Source organism: Mastomys coucha, unplaced genomic scaffold (genome assembly GCF_008632895.1).
Source record: "Mastomys coucha isolate ucsf_1 unplaced genomic scaffold, UCSF_Mcou_1 pScaffold13, whole genome shotgun sequence".
Lineage (NCBI taxonomy): Eukaryota > Metazoa > Chordata > Mammalia > Rodentia > Muridae > Mastomys > Mastomys coucha.
Window position 1 is genome coordinate 17,391,283 of NW_022196895.1, and position 13,792 is coordinate 17,405,074.

The 13,792-nt window shown below is 42.3% G+C and overlaps 1 protein-coding gene across 5 annotated transcripts in view; it reads left to right on the forward strand.

Annotated features, from left to right (window-relative positions):
- The first annotated feature begins 3,723 nt into the window (after positions 1–3,723).
- Positions 3,724–13,792, forward strand: part of Rnf138 (ring finger protein 138) — a 23,570-nt gene continuing 13,501 nt past the window's right edge. Inside the window, exons 1-4 of one of the 5 annotated variants that reach the window (XM_031365061.1) lie at positions 3,724–3,987; positions 4,417–4,611; positions 10,281–10,446; positions 12,487–12,602. In XM_031365061.1, coding sequence (XP_031220921.1) covers positions 4,502–4,611; positions 10,281–10,446; positions 12,487–12,602 — 392 coding nt within the window. In that variant the 5' untranslated portion in view covers positions 3,724–3,987; positions 4,417–4,501. Of the gene's footprint in view, positions 3,988–4,416; positions 4,612–4,805; positions 5,089–5,163; positions 5,289–10,280; positions 10,447–12,486; positions 12,603–13,792 lie in introns of those variants that run through there. The other 4 variants (XM_031365060.1, XM_031365063.1, XM_031365062.1 and 1 more) reach the window with 4 other exon arrangements.

Genomic DNA, 13,792 nt, shown 5'->3' on the forward strand with positions numbered 1-13,792 from the left:
ACAGTAGACATTTTAAAGTATTAGCCTAAGGTCCTGGAACAAACAAAAGGTGGAACCTGAACCTCTCTCTCATTCTTGTAGTTTTCCAGTTGCTTCCTCTAAGGCAATCATTTTAACCAACAAAACAGACTTTTGAAGTTCTGTAATGTGACGAAGCTAGGTTCCATCAAGAAAAAAATTTGTCTTATTAGTTTAATTTCTGAGTCGAGGTCTCACGAGGAGCTCATTTTGTAGCTGAGGCTGGCATTGAACATCCTTTTTTTACCTGCAGTGTTGAGATTACAAGTTAGTTCCACCATACCTAGCTCTTACAACCAGTTTGTTGTTAGATTTATACATGTTTCAGCTACACCAAACGATTTGGACTATAGGAGGGAATAGTATAAATATATCTGTAATAGACATGTGGAAAGTTAGGGTTGCAAACAAAATTAAAGTCATATAATCAGCTTCACTGTTCAGTATTCTTAGGAATGATTTTAAAAACCAGCCAGCCCATGCTGATAGACTGGCTCAATAAGTTCGTACTCTGGACAAGCATCTGAGGTGCTTATTTAACATATCAAAGTGGACTGGCTCCAGGTTCTCCCAGCATCCCACAGCTCCTACTATTACAAGGCACCTCTGGCATCTCCCATTGCCCCTCTCGATCCTGAACTTTACTGCCTAGGGGCTGGGTCGCCCTTTCCTCAAGAGGCTCTTCCCTATTCAATCCAGGCCTGTTGGTTACCTGCCTCTCTGACTTTGCACCTTTGGCCTCTTGGTGGTTGTACTTGGCTCCCCTATTTCTCCAAACCCGCTCCCTACATGGTTTCAGGGTCATGAACACTCAGGAATCACCCAGATGTGTCTGCCCCTCCACTATTTATGTAGGAGCAGTCATGTCTTATCCTTTTATTCTTTTTTTTAATTCATGTATGTTTCTTGTTTTTTTTTTGTTTGTTTTGTTTGTTTTTTTTTAATGCATTTTTTTCTTTTTTAAAATAATGGCAGGTCTTTAATTCCAAAACCCAGGGGGCAGAGGCAGACAGATCTCTGAGTTTGAGGCCAGCTTGTTCTACAGAGCAAATTCCAGATAGACCCTGACTCAACAAAAAACAATAACCTTGCTACTTTATATTTTGCCTGTATGTATATCTGTGCACTGTCAAGTGTGCCTGATGCTCTCGAAAGTGAGAGGATAGCATTGGATCTCCTGAAATTGTAGGTACAAATGGTTGTGAGCCACCATGTAGGTGCTGGAATTGAACCTGAGTCCTCTGTAAAAGCAGCAAATGCTCTTAACCGGTGAGCACTTAAATATCTAGCCCTCTTTTTACTTTTCTCTTCCTCCTTTCTTTTCTTGTTTGTTTTGTAAATAGAGAGGTTTAGAATTAGGTATGTGGGGAGGTAGGGAGGAGATCTGGGAGGGGGAAATATGACCAGAATATATTGTATGTATTTTAAATAGAAAACAGTATCATATAGACAATGTAGTTTCTATATTGTATACTACATAGGAATGAGTTAAAAATACAATCAAAACAGTGACACTGGGAATCTGAAAAACATCTTCAATGGGAATTTGAGAAGCTAGCCTGTGCTCCTCAGGAGCTTTCCCCTCCCAGGAAATCTAAAGCTAATACTCGCTTTCCGGCCGGCTTCCCCTTCCATTGTACTCCTTGTTATGGAGCAAAGAGAATAGGAATGCAAATGCTTATACCTGGTAGAGGAATCAAGTATTCTAACAACCCACCCCTTAAGACAGGTCTTGCCTGTAGTCTGGGTTGGCCTTGAACTCTCCATTCTCCTTCAGCCTCTGGAATGCTGACTTTGGGAGCGCCTCCCTGGATGATCATGCACATTGAGACTCCTCTCCTCAAGGTTTTCTCTAAACCTATGGCTCTGATCACTCCATTTTCTAACCTCACAGTCACTATTAAGGTGAAATTTAACACTTCATTACATACCATGCTTTGCTCCTCCAGTTTGTTTTTGGACCATCATTTTGATAGCTATGAGTAAAATTAGTTAGTAAAACTCATGACATCTGCAAAATACCTAATATAGTATAACTAGAAAAATCACAAATTTTAAAATCTCAATTAGCTTTTACTTGCAATTTGTGAGATCTGCAACATCTCATTCCATAAAGTAAACCTGTGTTGTTGTTGAGTAGAAGCTTTTGCCCTCATAGCCAGAAGGGGTTGAAAGAGCAGAATTAGAACTAGGAGGACATCGTCTGCTGAGACATTCTCTTTGCTAAGGTTAAAGTGCAGGAGACTTCCCTATATTGGCTAAAAACTGGGTTATATGAGAATCTGGCTACTTCTCACTTTTCCTCCTGATTCTCACCAAGAGTAGATAACTTAATTTCAAGTTTGATGGCATAGGACTTTGAAGGTGTCCATGTTAGTCTAGCCTGGTACGCCAAGTATCAATGTTTCTACTTAACAGTGCCAAGAACCATGAATGTGATAAACTGCACAAGAATCCCAACTAGTGGCTTTTTGAGTGTTTGTTTTCAAGACAAGGTTTCACTGTGTATTCCTGGCTGTTCAGGAAGTCTGTAGACCAGACTAGCCAGGAATTCAAGAGATCCTGCCCCCTTGGCTAGAGTCTTTTATTTATTTATTTATTTATTTTGGTTTTTTCGAGACAGGGTTTCTCTGTATAGCCCTGGCTGTCCTGGAACTCACTCTGTAGACCAGGCTGGCCTCCAACTCAGAAATCCGCCTGCCTCTGCCTCCCAAGTGCTGGGATTAAAGGCGTGTGCCACCACCGCCCGGCTAGAGTCTTTTTTTTTTAATTTTTTTTTTCAGTTCTATTTTTCTTTTGAACGTGTTTTGCCTGTATGGATGCCTGTGCCCAAGGAGGCCAGAAGAGGAAGTCAGATTATCTAGAACTGGATTTGCAGATGGCTGTGAGCTGTCACGTGGGTGCTAAGAACTGAATTTGGGTCCGCTTGAAGAGCAGCTAGTGCTCATAACCACCAGGTCATCTCCTAAGCCCCCTAATTAGTGTCCTAAATGCCATCTGTTTATAGTTAATTATGTTTAAGGGTTTTACCAAATTGGAACTTTTCTCCAACGTTAATTGAAGATACCTTAATACACTTTGGATTTTCCTAACCTTCCGTTTCCCACAAACTTTCATTTCTATTTCATGTGGCTTTAGTAGGAATTAAGGTTCCATTCAAGAATATATTTATTGTTTCCGCAACGAGTGCAAAAATATCAATTAGTGACTTAGATAGAATGCACAGTACATGCTTCTACTTCATTCTTCTTCAAATCTAGCATTCTCGTTTTCCTTAGTAGAAGACTACATCTGTCACTTTGTTTAAAATGAAAATTCAAACTCCACAGCAGCTCAGGCTGACCTTTGAATACGAGATCCTCCTGCCTTGCTCTCCCCGAGTACATACATTACAGAGTCTAATGGGATGGTGCGGCAGGCGAGCCTGGTCTAAACTCCAGAGCTAGTTCCAGGATAACCAAGGCTACAGAAAAACTGTCTTAACAAAAAAATACAAAACCTAAAACAACCCAAAAAAACCCAAGTCCCCCCCCTCCAAAACTCCAAAACCAAACCACAAGAAAAGGAGAAAAAGAAGAAAAAAGAAATTGTACGGAAGAAAAATCTCTGCAGAAAGAGGGACAAGAAACGGAATCCATCCAGCGGGGCAGCTTTGGAGTCTAGCGGAGACCACCGCCCATTGCTTTCGTCACAATCCGCCGCCGCGCCGGCTCGGGTTGCTATAGGGGCCAGGGTGGCCACCACCTCCCCCGCCGTGCGGTGCCGTGTGCGGTGACCCGCGGGCGGGCAGAGAGCCGCGCAATGCCGCGGGGTTGCCGCTCCGGGGGTGAGGGCTTCACCGTGCCCCACGAGCCTCACTCCGGCCTAGTCCCACGAAGGCCTGCGCATCCCGGGACCGAAGCCACCGCTCTGCCGGCCCGTGACGGAGACGGAGCGTGAGGCGCGGCGGCAGGGCTCGGGACGTCTGCGGTGAGGGCCGGCGGGCTGAGCACAAGACGCCGAGGGGCGGGCCAGGGAGGGCGTGGGAAGCCCGAGAGCGCCCGCGCGAGCGGCGGAGGAGGACGGGCTCGCCGGCCAGCGCTGGACCGACCGTACCGCGGGGAGGCCGAGCCTCCGGGGGCGGGGTCGGCAGCTCCATGGCGCCCCGGGAGGGGCGGGGCTTCGGCGCGCGCCGTCGATGGAAGCGGCGGCGTAACCAATGAGCGCGCCTTTTGTACCTCACGTCCCGTCGAGCCCCGCCTTCACGCTTGGTCCCATCCTCGGCCGGAGGATGGGCGGGGCCTGCTCGTGCTGCTGCCTTGTCTCGGCGTTCCGCTCCGCCCCCGAGCCCCGCCCCCTTCCTGACGCAGGCCGCTTCCCGAGCGAGCCGCTTCCTGACTCGATTCCATCCCCCCTCAGGGCTCTCTCGGGGCGTCGGGCTCAGGGCCGCCACCGCCACCTCGGCTCGTGCCGGCGCCGTCGTCTCTCCCGCCCACACCTCGCCATGTCCGAGGAGCTCTCGGAGGCCACGTCCTACACGGAAGACGATTTCTACTGCCCCGTCTGTCAGGAGGTGCTCAAGACGCCGGTGCGGACCGCGGCCTGTCAGCACGTGTGAGTGAGACGCCCCTTCCCTCGCGCGGCGCACCGGACCCCGAGGCGCCCCTCGCCGCCCGGCCTCGTCCTGCTCGCTCGCCCGCTCGCTCGCCCGCTCTCCGCACCCCGGGGGCGGGGGCGGGGGCGGTGTTCGGGCCCTCTCGGTGGCGTCCCTTGCCGTGCTCGCCGGGCCTGAGAGGAATCGCAGAGAACGTGGAGCCTTTTTGTTTCCTAGCAACCCTTGTGGAGGCCGAGGCGTTGAGAGCTCTCGGCCTGGGCCTCGCAGAGGTGTATGGGCCGGCTTGGCTACCTGCCGCGTTTTCCGGGCTTTTCTTTCTTTTCTTTTCTTTTCTTTTCTTTTTTTTTTTTAGCCCCTCGCCCTATCCGGGCGAGAACCGGCGTCTCCGCCTCCCGTCGAGCCCTCCCAACGCTCCCTCAACACCATCCTTGGAGCGTGTTTTAAACATTTCAGGGATAAAACGGTCTGAGAATGAGGTAGCTCGCCCTCTCCCACTCGGGACGGGCAGGATTTCCGGGGCTCGAGCTGGCTCCTTTTGTGCTGTCGTTATGTGTATTACTGCTGGGGTGTAGCGAGAATGGAGGGAAGATGCCATTCAGTTACAAGTGTTTATACTCCAGGGATGGGGTAGATGGAGCACAAAGGCGCCCGGCTGGGCAAGGTGACTTGACTTGAGGTAGGCTTTATTTGGCATGGGAAGGCTTTCGGCCGTTTTCTAGACATCCAGGGTCAATGGGAGTTGGGAACAGACCTTGAGGAAGTATGCTGACAGACCTGGGTAATGATCAGAGCCCATGAGGAACTTTTTCTCTCAGTGTGCGCGACAAGGTCTCCTGTAGCTCGGACTGTTTTCAGTTCCCAGTGATCCACCTGCCTCTGGGATTGAAGGCTTAGGGCCAGCAAGCCAGGCTCCCCTGAGGGGCTCTTTATAGGTAGCCAGTTCCTAGGCTCCATTCCAAACTTGGAAATGAATTTTTTGGCAGGTGGGGGCCTGAAAAAGTTCTGTATATTCAAGCAGCTGAAAAGTATTCAAATTTCTAGATAAGGGCCTCCTTCCACTGTTTTTGTTTGTTTGGTTGGTTTTTGTTTTGTTTTTTTTTCAAGACAGCCTTCCTTTGTGTGGCCTTGGGTATCCTAGCACTAGCTCTGTAGACCAGGGCTAGCCTGGGAGTAAAGGCCTGTACTGCTGCCCCTCCCACAGGCCAGACCCCAGACTCACACACATGCTTTTAAGAGATGGGGCACAGGTAGAAGCCAGGTAAGGTGGTACTTGGGAGCCTCAGACAGATTTTGACTTTGAGGCTAGCCTGGTTACCTAATAACTTCCAGTCCACTCTGGACTACACACCAAGCAAGATCTTGTCTCAAAACATAAATCAACCAACACTACCAATATTCCGACAATCTCTCTTTCAGAATTTAAAAAAAGAAAAAAAAAGGAAAAGGAGTGGTGGCTAGAATTTTGGGCCTTAATCAAAAGTAATTTTTTTGACATTGATAATCTTAATTTTAAAAAATTTATACAATATATATTCTGATGATGGTTCCCCTCTCACCTGCCCCCTCCCCTTTTTTAAACATAGCATTTTTATTGATTCTCTGGGAGTTTCACATCATGCACCCCAAATCATACTCACTGCCCATACCTTCCATGTTTGCCCACAACCCTTGTGGACTGACCCTCCCCACCCTCCCGCGAAAAGTAAAAACAAAATCAAAAGAAAATCAAGTCCAATTTATGTTATTCATATATTCACTGAAGCATGGTCTAACTCTTAAATGGCCCGCCTTTAAATAACAACTGAGTGAGTCTTTCCCCTCCCATACTGCCACCATATATATATATTTTTTTTTGGTTTTTCCAGATAGGGTTTTTCTGTGTAGCCCTGGCTGTCCTGGAACTCACTCTATAGACCAGACTGGCCTCGGAACTCAGAAATCCACCTGCCTCTGCCCTTAAGTGCTGAGATTTAAGGTGTGCGCCACCACAGCCCAGCTCCTGTATGTATCACACTTTTTAACAGTTTTCTTTCTTTCTTTTTTTTTAATTTATGTGTATGAGTATACTGTAGCTGTACAGATGGCTGTGAGCCATCATGTGTGTGGTTGCTGGGAATTGAACTCAGGACCTCTGCCTGCCCCACTTGGATTTCTGAGAAACCCTGTCTCAAAAACAAAACAAAACTAAACAAAAACCTAAAGGAATATAAGCATAAATGCTGATTTCCTTGATGAAATTACTGGTCTGAATTTGTATTTTGGGCATGGTGATATATACCTTCATAAGTGGTAAGGAGAGGTTTAGAAGCCAAAGAATATGTGTAGTGGAACTGGAGTTTTAGTATATTGGTAGGAACTTACTGGGCAAAGCCATTGAATGTTTTCCTAGAAATTAGAGATTTACTTATTTTGGTAGGGGAGCAGCATGTTGAGGTTTCTTTCACTTTTAGAAAGTTTATATTAGTGTCAAGTTTCAGGTTGTTAGTTGAGACTAGTAATGTTGAATGTCAGGGAAGAAAATGATTAGAACCTTAAACTAATAGTGATAATGCAGAGAAGAGACCTCTGACATTATACGGATTTTGTATAAGATTTGATGGTGCATATCCAGAAGTTAAATGTTTATACTGCATATAGATCTGGAATAAATGGAGATAAAGTTGTTTTGTGTGTGTATTCATCAAGGAAAGTATGTAACTGAAAGCAAGAAGAGAATAATAGGTCTTAGACCCAAGTGCTGGCAAATACTTACATAACTAGAAGTAGAGAGAGCTGTACCCTGAGAGGGAGTAGACAGGATAGGAGAAAAACCAAGCAATACAAAAAACAAGCAAAGCAACGACAGGAACAAGCCAAGCAACAACAAAAACAAGCAAAGCAGCAACAAAACGTCCAAACCACAGCAGTGACCTTAAGAGCAGTCAGATGTAGGGCAAGATGGGTCAGCGGTAAGAGCACTGACTGCTCTTCCGAAGGTTCTGAGTTTGGGTCCCAGCAACCAAAAAAAAAAAAAAAGAGTAGTCAGATATAAGTTGGGCAGTGGTGGTCTTTAATCCCAGCCCTTGGGAGGCAGAGGCAGAGGCAGGTGGATTTCTGAGTTCAAGGCCAGCCTGGTCTACAGAGTGAGTTCCAGGACAGCCAGGGCTATACAGAGAAAAACCCTGTCTTGAAAAAGCCAAAAAAAAAAAAAAGAAAGTAGTCAGATATAATGCTTTTAAAAATAAGTAGAAACAAAGTGAGGGATGAGGGTATTAGTGCTAAAGTGCTTGTCTAGCATACACAGGGGCCTGGGTACAATCCCCAGCACTGAAAAACAAAATAGGCCTTGGGTGGTACAGGCCTGCAATAGCATCTGGGAAGACAGAGAAAGGATAGTTGGAATTTCAAGGCTAGGCTATTGCAACTGAGATATGCCTCAAAGCACCCAAATGAACTGAGGATATATAATAGCCCAGTATTAACATAATTATCTAGCCAAAGTGAGTTCTGTTAAACCCTCTCCCCCAAGATTATTAACGTTGAGCCAGGTATAGTGGCACATCTATACAAACAGCGCTTGAAAGGTTAGGTAGGAGGACTGCCATGAATTTGAAGCCAGTATGGGCCACATAGCAATACTGTTTCTGAAAAGTTCATAAATTGTGTGTTTATATGAGACAAGTATCCAGAAAACATTTCAGGAGAAAATAGTGGTTATTGATAAGGTCATTTCTCTTACTTTGCAATCTTAAAATTTTTACTTTCTTTTTTATTTTTGTTCTGTTGATAATATTTTGACAGAAAGTAACAGAGAAAGGGGGTTTATTTGATTTACAATTACAGTCTTTTTTTTTTTAAAGATTTATTTTATTTTATGTATATGAGTACACATTAGTTGTACAGATGGCCGTGAGCCATCGTGTGTGGTTGCTGGGAATTGAACTCAGGACCTCTGCCTGCCCCACTTGCTCCGGCCCAAATTCACTGTATCTGTCTTCAGATACACCAGAAGAGGGCGTCAGATCTCATAACGGGTGGTTGTGAGCCACCATGTGGTTGCTGGGATTTGAACTCAGGATCTTCGGAAGAACAGTCAGTGCTCTTACCCACTGAGCCATCTTGCCAACCCCCAATTACAGTCTTTTATTTTGGAGACTTCAAGGCAGGAATTCAAAGCATTGCATCCACAGTCAAGAGCAGAGGCATAAGTGCACAGAATCTTGCTTGCTTCTCAGCTAGCTGATTATAAAAATTTGTTTGCCAGGTGTTTAGTTCAGGGCTGGAAACCAGAGAATGTTGCTGTCTAAAATGATCTGGATCTTCCAACATCAATAACTATCAAGACAATCCTAAAATATACCCACAGATCCAACTAACCTAATCTAGGCAATACCTCAATTGACTTTTTCTACTCAGGTGATTTTGTGTTATGTCAGGTGATTAGTAAAATGTCAACTAATATTTGTACACTGCTAGAAGTTAGTTCTAATCCAAATAAAAATTTACATTTAGTAACAATTCTGGGAAACATTAGTTTCCTTCCTTTGAGACTCAACTTTATATAGCCAAGGCTGGCCTTGAACTCCTTATATGACTAAGACTGTGAATTCTGATTTTCCTGTTTCAAATTCTAAGATGGAAAGCACATGTACCAAAATACCAGGCTTTTCTTTTCTATTTTTGAGATGAAGTTTGAGCTATATAGCTCTAGCTTATTGGGAACTCACTATGATTTTTGAAAAACTTATTTGTTGACAGTCCAGTACATATAATTAGTTCATTTTCATCTTCAATTACCCTCTCTGTCCCTCCAAATCTCTTACCAACAAATTCCCTTTCTATATGTACTGTTCTGAAATTGTAGGTTATTTTGATATGTTGAAATACTTTAGTAATTTTTTTTTTTTTTTCTCTGAGACAGGTTTCTCTGTGTAGCCCTGGCTGTCCGGGAACTCACTCTGTAGACCAGACTAGCCTCAAACTCAGAAATTCACCTGCCTCTGCCTCCCAGGCGCTGGGATTAAAGGCTTGCACCACCACTGCCTGGCTAGTTTAGCAATTTCTTGGTGTGCACCTTTTTCTTCTCTTTCAATTAGGTTTTCTTTTGAAATAAGTTATGCTTAGCAGATTTATCTAGTCTAGTAAAAAGGAGATAATAAATTTATATCTGAAGAGGCATGCTTGTGGTTTAGAAGGAACAGTAAGATTGGAAATAAAGTATATTTATTTATTGGGTGTTTGTTTGAATCAGGATTTTTTTTTTTTTTTTTTTTAAATGTAGTTCTTGCTCTTTTTGAGCTCACAGAGATCCTTCTGCCTCACCCTCCTGAATGCTGGGATTAAAGGTATGTGCTAACAAGCCTGTCTTTGTTTTAGTTTTCAAACACAAATGTAGCTGAGTTTGGCGACCTGTACCTGTGGTTCCTAGCACTCAGGAGGTTAAAGTAGGATTGCTATGTTTGAGCCTAAACTTGAACCCTTTCTTTAAAAAAAAGAAAACTGTAAAATGGATATGTAGTTTCATTTTGTTACTGTCTAAGCCAGTTATTAGTCTTATTGCCACAGAAAACATATATAACTTTTAAAACTGAGCTGTACATTTTGAATAGCTCAACTACGAATCGATAATCACTTGTTTGTGTTTCATATTTTTTTCCTGTAATTAACATGTCACAAATGTTTGACTTAGTTTCTGTAGAAAATGTTTCCTGACTGCAATGAGAGAAAGTGGAATACATTGTCCCCTATGTCGTGGAAGTGTGACTAGAAGAGAAAGAGCATGTCCTGAACGGGCCTTAGATCTTGAAAATATCATGAGGAGGTTTTCTGGTAGCTGCAGATGCTGTTCAAAAAAGGTAGGGTTATATTATGTAATTGTTTTAATTTTCCTGGTGAACATGGCTTTGAGAAGAAAGACATTTTCAGAGCATTATGTTATACACCTATAATCTCTACTCAGGAGGGTTGCAAGTTCACAGCTAGCTTGTGCTACAAATTGAGAGTCTCAAAAACAATAAACAAGATGTTATTTTGGTTGAGAATTATGTAGAAAAGACCAGAAAGTTTTATATATCAAAAACTTTGTTGAATTTAGAGTTTTATCTTTAAGAATAAAATTTTATTTGTTTTTAATAAGCTCACAGTCTTTTAAGATCTATATATAGAACTCTTTTAAAAAGTTATACCTAGGCCAGACAGTGGTAGTACATGCCTTTAATCCCAGTATTTGGGAGGGCAGAGGCAGGTGGATTTCTGAGTGTGAGGCCAGCCTCTTCTACAGAATAATTTCCAGGACAGCCGGAGCTATAAAGAGAAACCCTGTCTCAAAAAAAAAAACCTAAAAAAAAAAAGTTCTACCTAACTTTCAAATGTTAATAATTTAAATAGATTTATGTACTGAAAGAAGTCCCTGGCTGCCCACTTAAGTATTTACTTAAGTATCTAAGAAATCATGAAATACTTCACAGAAGACTGATTTAAGTTTTAAGTATATGGGGTAGTCAGGTATTGATAACATTGTCTAATTTGGATTTTATTCTATTTGAAGAATGCTAAATGGGTGAAGAGTGGTTAGACCTTGAATATATCTTTTTGTTTATTGAGCATTTACCCAAGTTAGATCTGCTTCTATCTCTGAAGAAAGTGTTGAACTTAAAAGAAAGTGAAATGAAGCTGAAAACAGTGGTATTCTGGTTTCACTTCTCAGAGAGAAATCAAAAAAATAATGTTCCCAATGTTAACATGGGAACATCATTTTTTTTCTACTTTTTGTTTGTTTGTTTGTTTATTCTATATATGAGTACACGCTAGCTATCTTCAGACACACCAGAAGAGGGCATCAGATCCTCATTAGAGATGGTTGTAAGCAACCATGTGGTTGCTGGTAATTGAACTCAGGACCTCTGGAAGAGCAGTGAGTGTTCTTAACCTCTGAGCCATCTCTCCAGCCCCTTTTTTCTACTTCTAACATGCCTAGCACCATGAGGCAGCCTCTTTTTTTTTTTTTTTTTTTAATTTATTTTATGTATGAGTACACTGTCTTTAGACACACCAGAAGATCCCATTACAGATGATTATGAGCCACCATGTAGTTGCTGGGAGTTGAACTCAGGACCTCTGGAAGAGTAGTCAGTGCTCAGTGGTTACACTGAGCCATCTCTCCAGCCCGAGAGCAGCCTCTTAAATACTTATTCTTTTGCATTTGATTTGCTTAGATAAGGTGTCTGGTAGCTCATATGGGTGTTGACCTCATGATGTAGCTGTGGGTGATCTTGAACAACTTTTTTGATTCTGCTTCCCAAATGCTAAGACTAATAAACAAGCGCCACTGTTGCCTACCTTTTTCTCTTTAGTCTTATCATTTCAAAAGAAAAATTACTTGTTAACTGCCCCCCCACCCTCCAAAAGAGTTAATGGAATCTGTATTCTGTGGATCTGATGAAAGACGATGTTTTACCTGTAATTACTTTTTTTTGGTTTTTGGTTTTGTTTTTTTTTTCTTGGAGACAAGTTCTCCCAGTGTAGCCCTGGCTGATCTGATTGTGTAGACCAGATTGCCTTTGACCTCTAAGAAACTGATCTCTAAGTGTTGGGGTTAAAGGTGTGTGTTACCCTGTCTGATATTCTTTGGTTTTTTTCGAGACAGGGTTTTTCTGTATAGCCCTGGCTGTCCTGGAACTCACTCTGTAGACCAGGCTGGCCTCCAACTCAGAAATCTGCCTGCCTCGGCCTCCCAAGTGCTGGGATTAAAGGTGTGAGCTACCACTGCCCGGCTAATAGAAAACTTTTGAACTTAAATATTTAGTTACCTATCTTTATCTTTTTTTCCTATTATTGACAGTATCTCAAATTTTTTGTATTGTTTTAAAGATTATATTTTAACCAATAATTTACAGATTAAATTCTATCGCATGAGACATCATTACAAATCTTGTAAGAAGTATCAGGATGAATATGGTGTTTCTTCTGTCATTCCAAACTTTAAGATTTCTCAAGATTCAGAAAGGAGCAGGTAAGCCTTATTTATTCTAAAAGCAAAATTTTAATTATTGAAATGAGAATTGTTTGGGGAATTATATGATGTGTATATGTTTAATAAATTACATTTAGTAACCTAACAGAATTTGTCTTTAAAATTTATTAGATATATACAGTATTGTGTCTTGGAGACTAACTTCATGATATATCTAAGCTTATCTTACCCAGATCATTTCTTGTAACAAAAAAATTTTTGTTGGGGAACAAAAAGTATAACTGGGAGTTGTTGAAGACTTAACTGATTTATTTTCTTCCTTTCTCTCTTTCTTTCTTTCTTTCTTTTTTTTTTTTTTTTTTTTTTTTTTTTCAAGACAGGGTCTCTCTTTATAGCCCTGGCTGTCCTGGAATTCATTCTGTAGACCAGGCTGGCCCCGAACTCAGAAATCCGCCTGCCTCTGCCCCCCAAGTGCTGGGATTAAAGGCGTGCACCACCACTGTCTGCCTTAACTGATTTTCTGATGAAAGAATTTGGAAGTTAGGCAAAAATCAGTTTAAAAAATGTATTTAAATATTGGAATTTTTTATTGCTCTCTAAGGAGTAGGCTTAGTATTTGAAGGCAGTTCTGATAACATTTTAGTTCTTTTTTAGCTACAATTTTTTTTTTTTTTTTTTTTTTTTTTTTTTTTTTTGAGACAGAGTTTCTCTGTGTAACCTTGGCTGTCCTGGAACTCACTCTGTAGACCAGGCTGGCCTCGAACTCAGAAATCCACCTGCCTCTACCCCCCAAGTGCTGGGATTAAAGGCGTGCGCCACCACCACCTGGCCTTACAATTTTTTTAAGGCTTTTTGTGTCTTTTCTCAGATCTATTCTACTACTGCTGCTACTATTTTGAGACTGGGTATAATGTATCCAAAGGTGGTTTTGAACTTAGCTCATGATGGTTTTGAACTCCTGATTCTCTTGGGCACTTGGCTTACAAATGGGCAGTCCCAAACCTGGCACTGGTATATGGCTTTTTTTTTTTTTTTAACATTTAAAAATATTTATTACATTTGTGTGTGTGTGTGTGTGTGTGTGTGTGTGTGTGTGTGTGTGTTTGTACACTGTTGCCTTGTGTACCTTTAAAGGTCAGAGGATAACTTGGAGGGGTTAGTTTTTTTCTTCCATATGAGACCTAGTGATTAAATTCAGGTTATTAGGCCTTTTTTTTTTTTTTAAATAA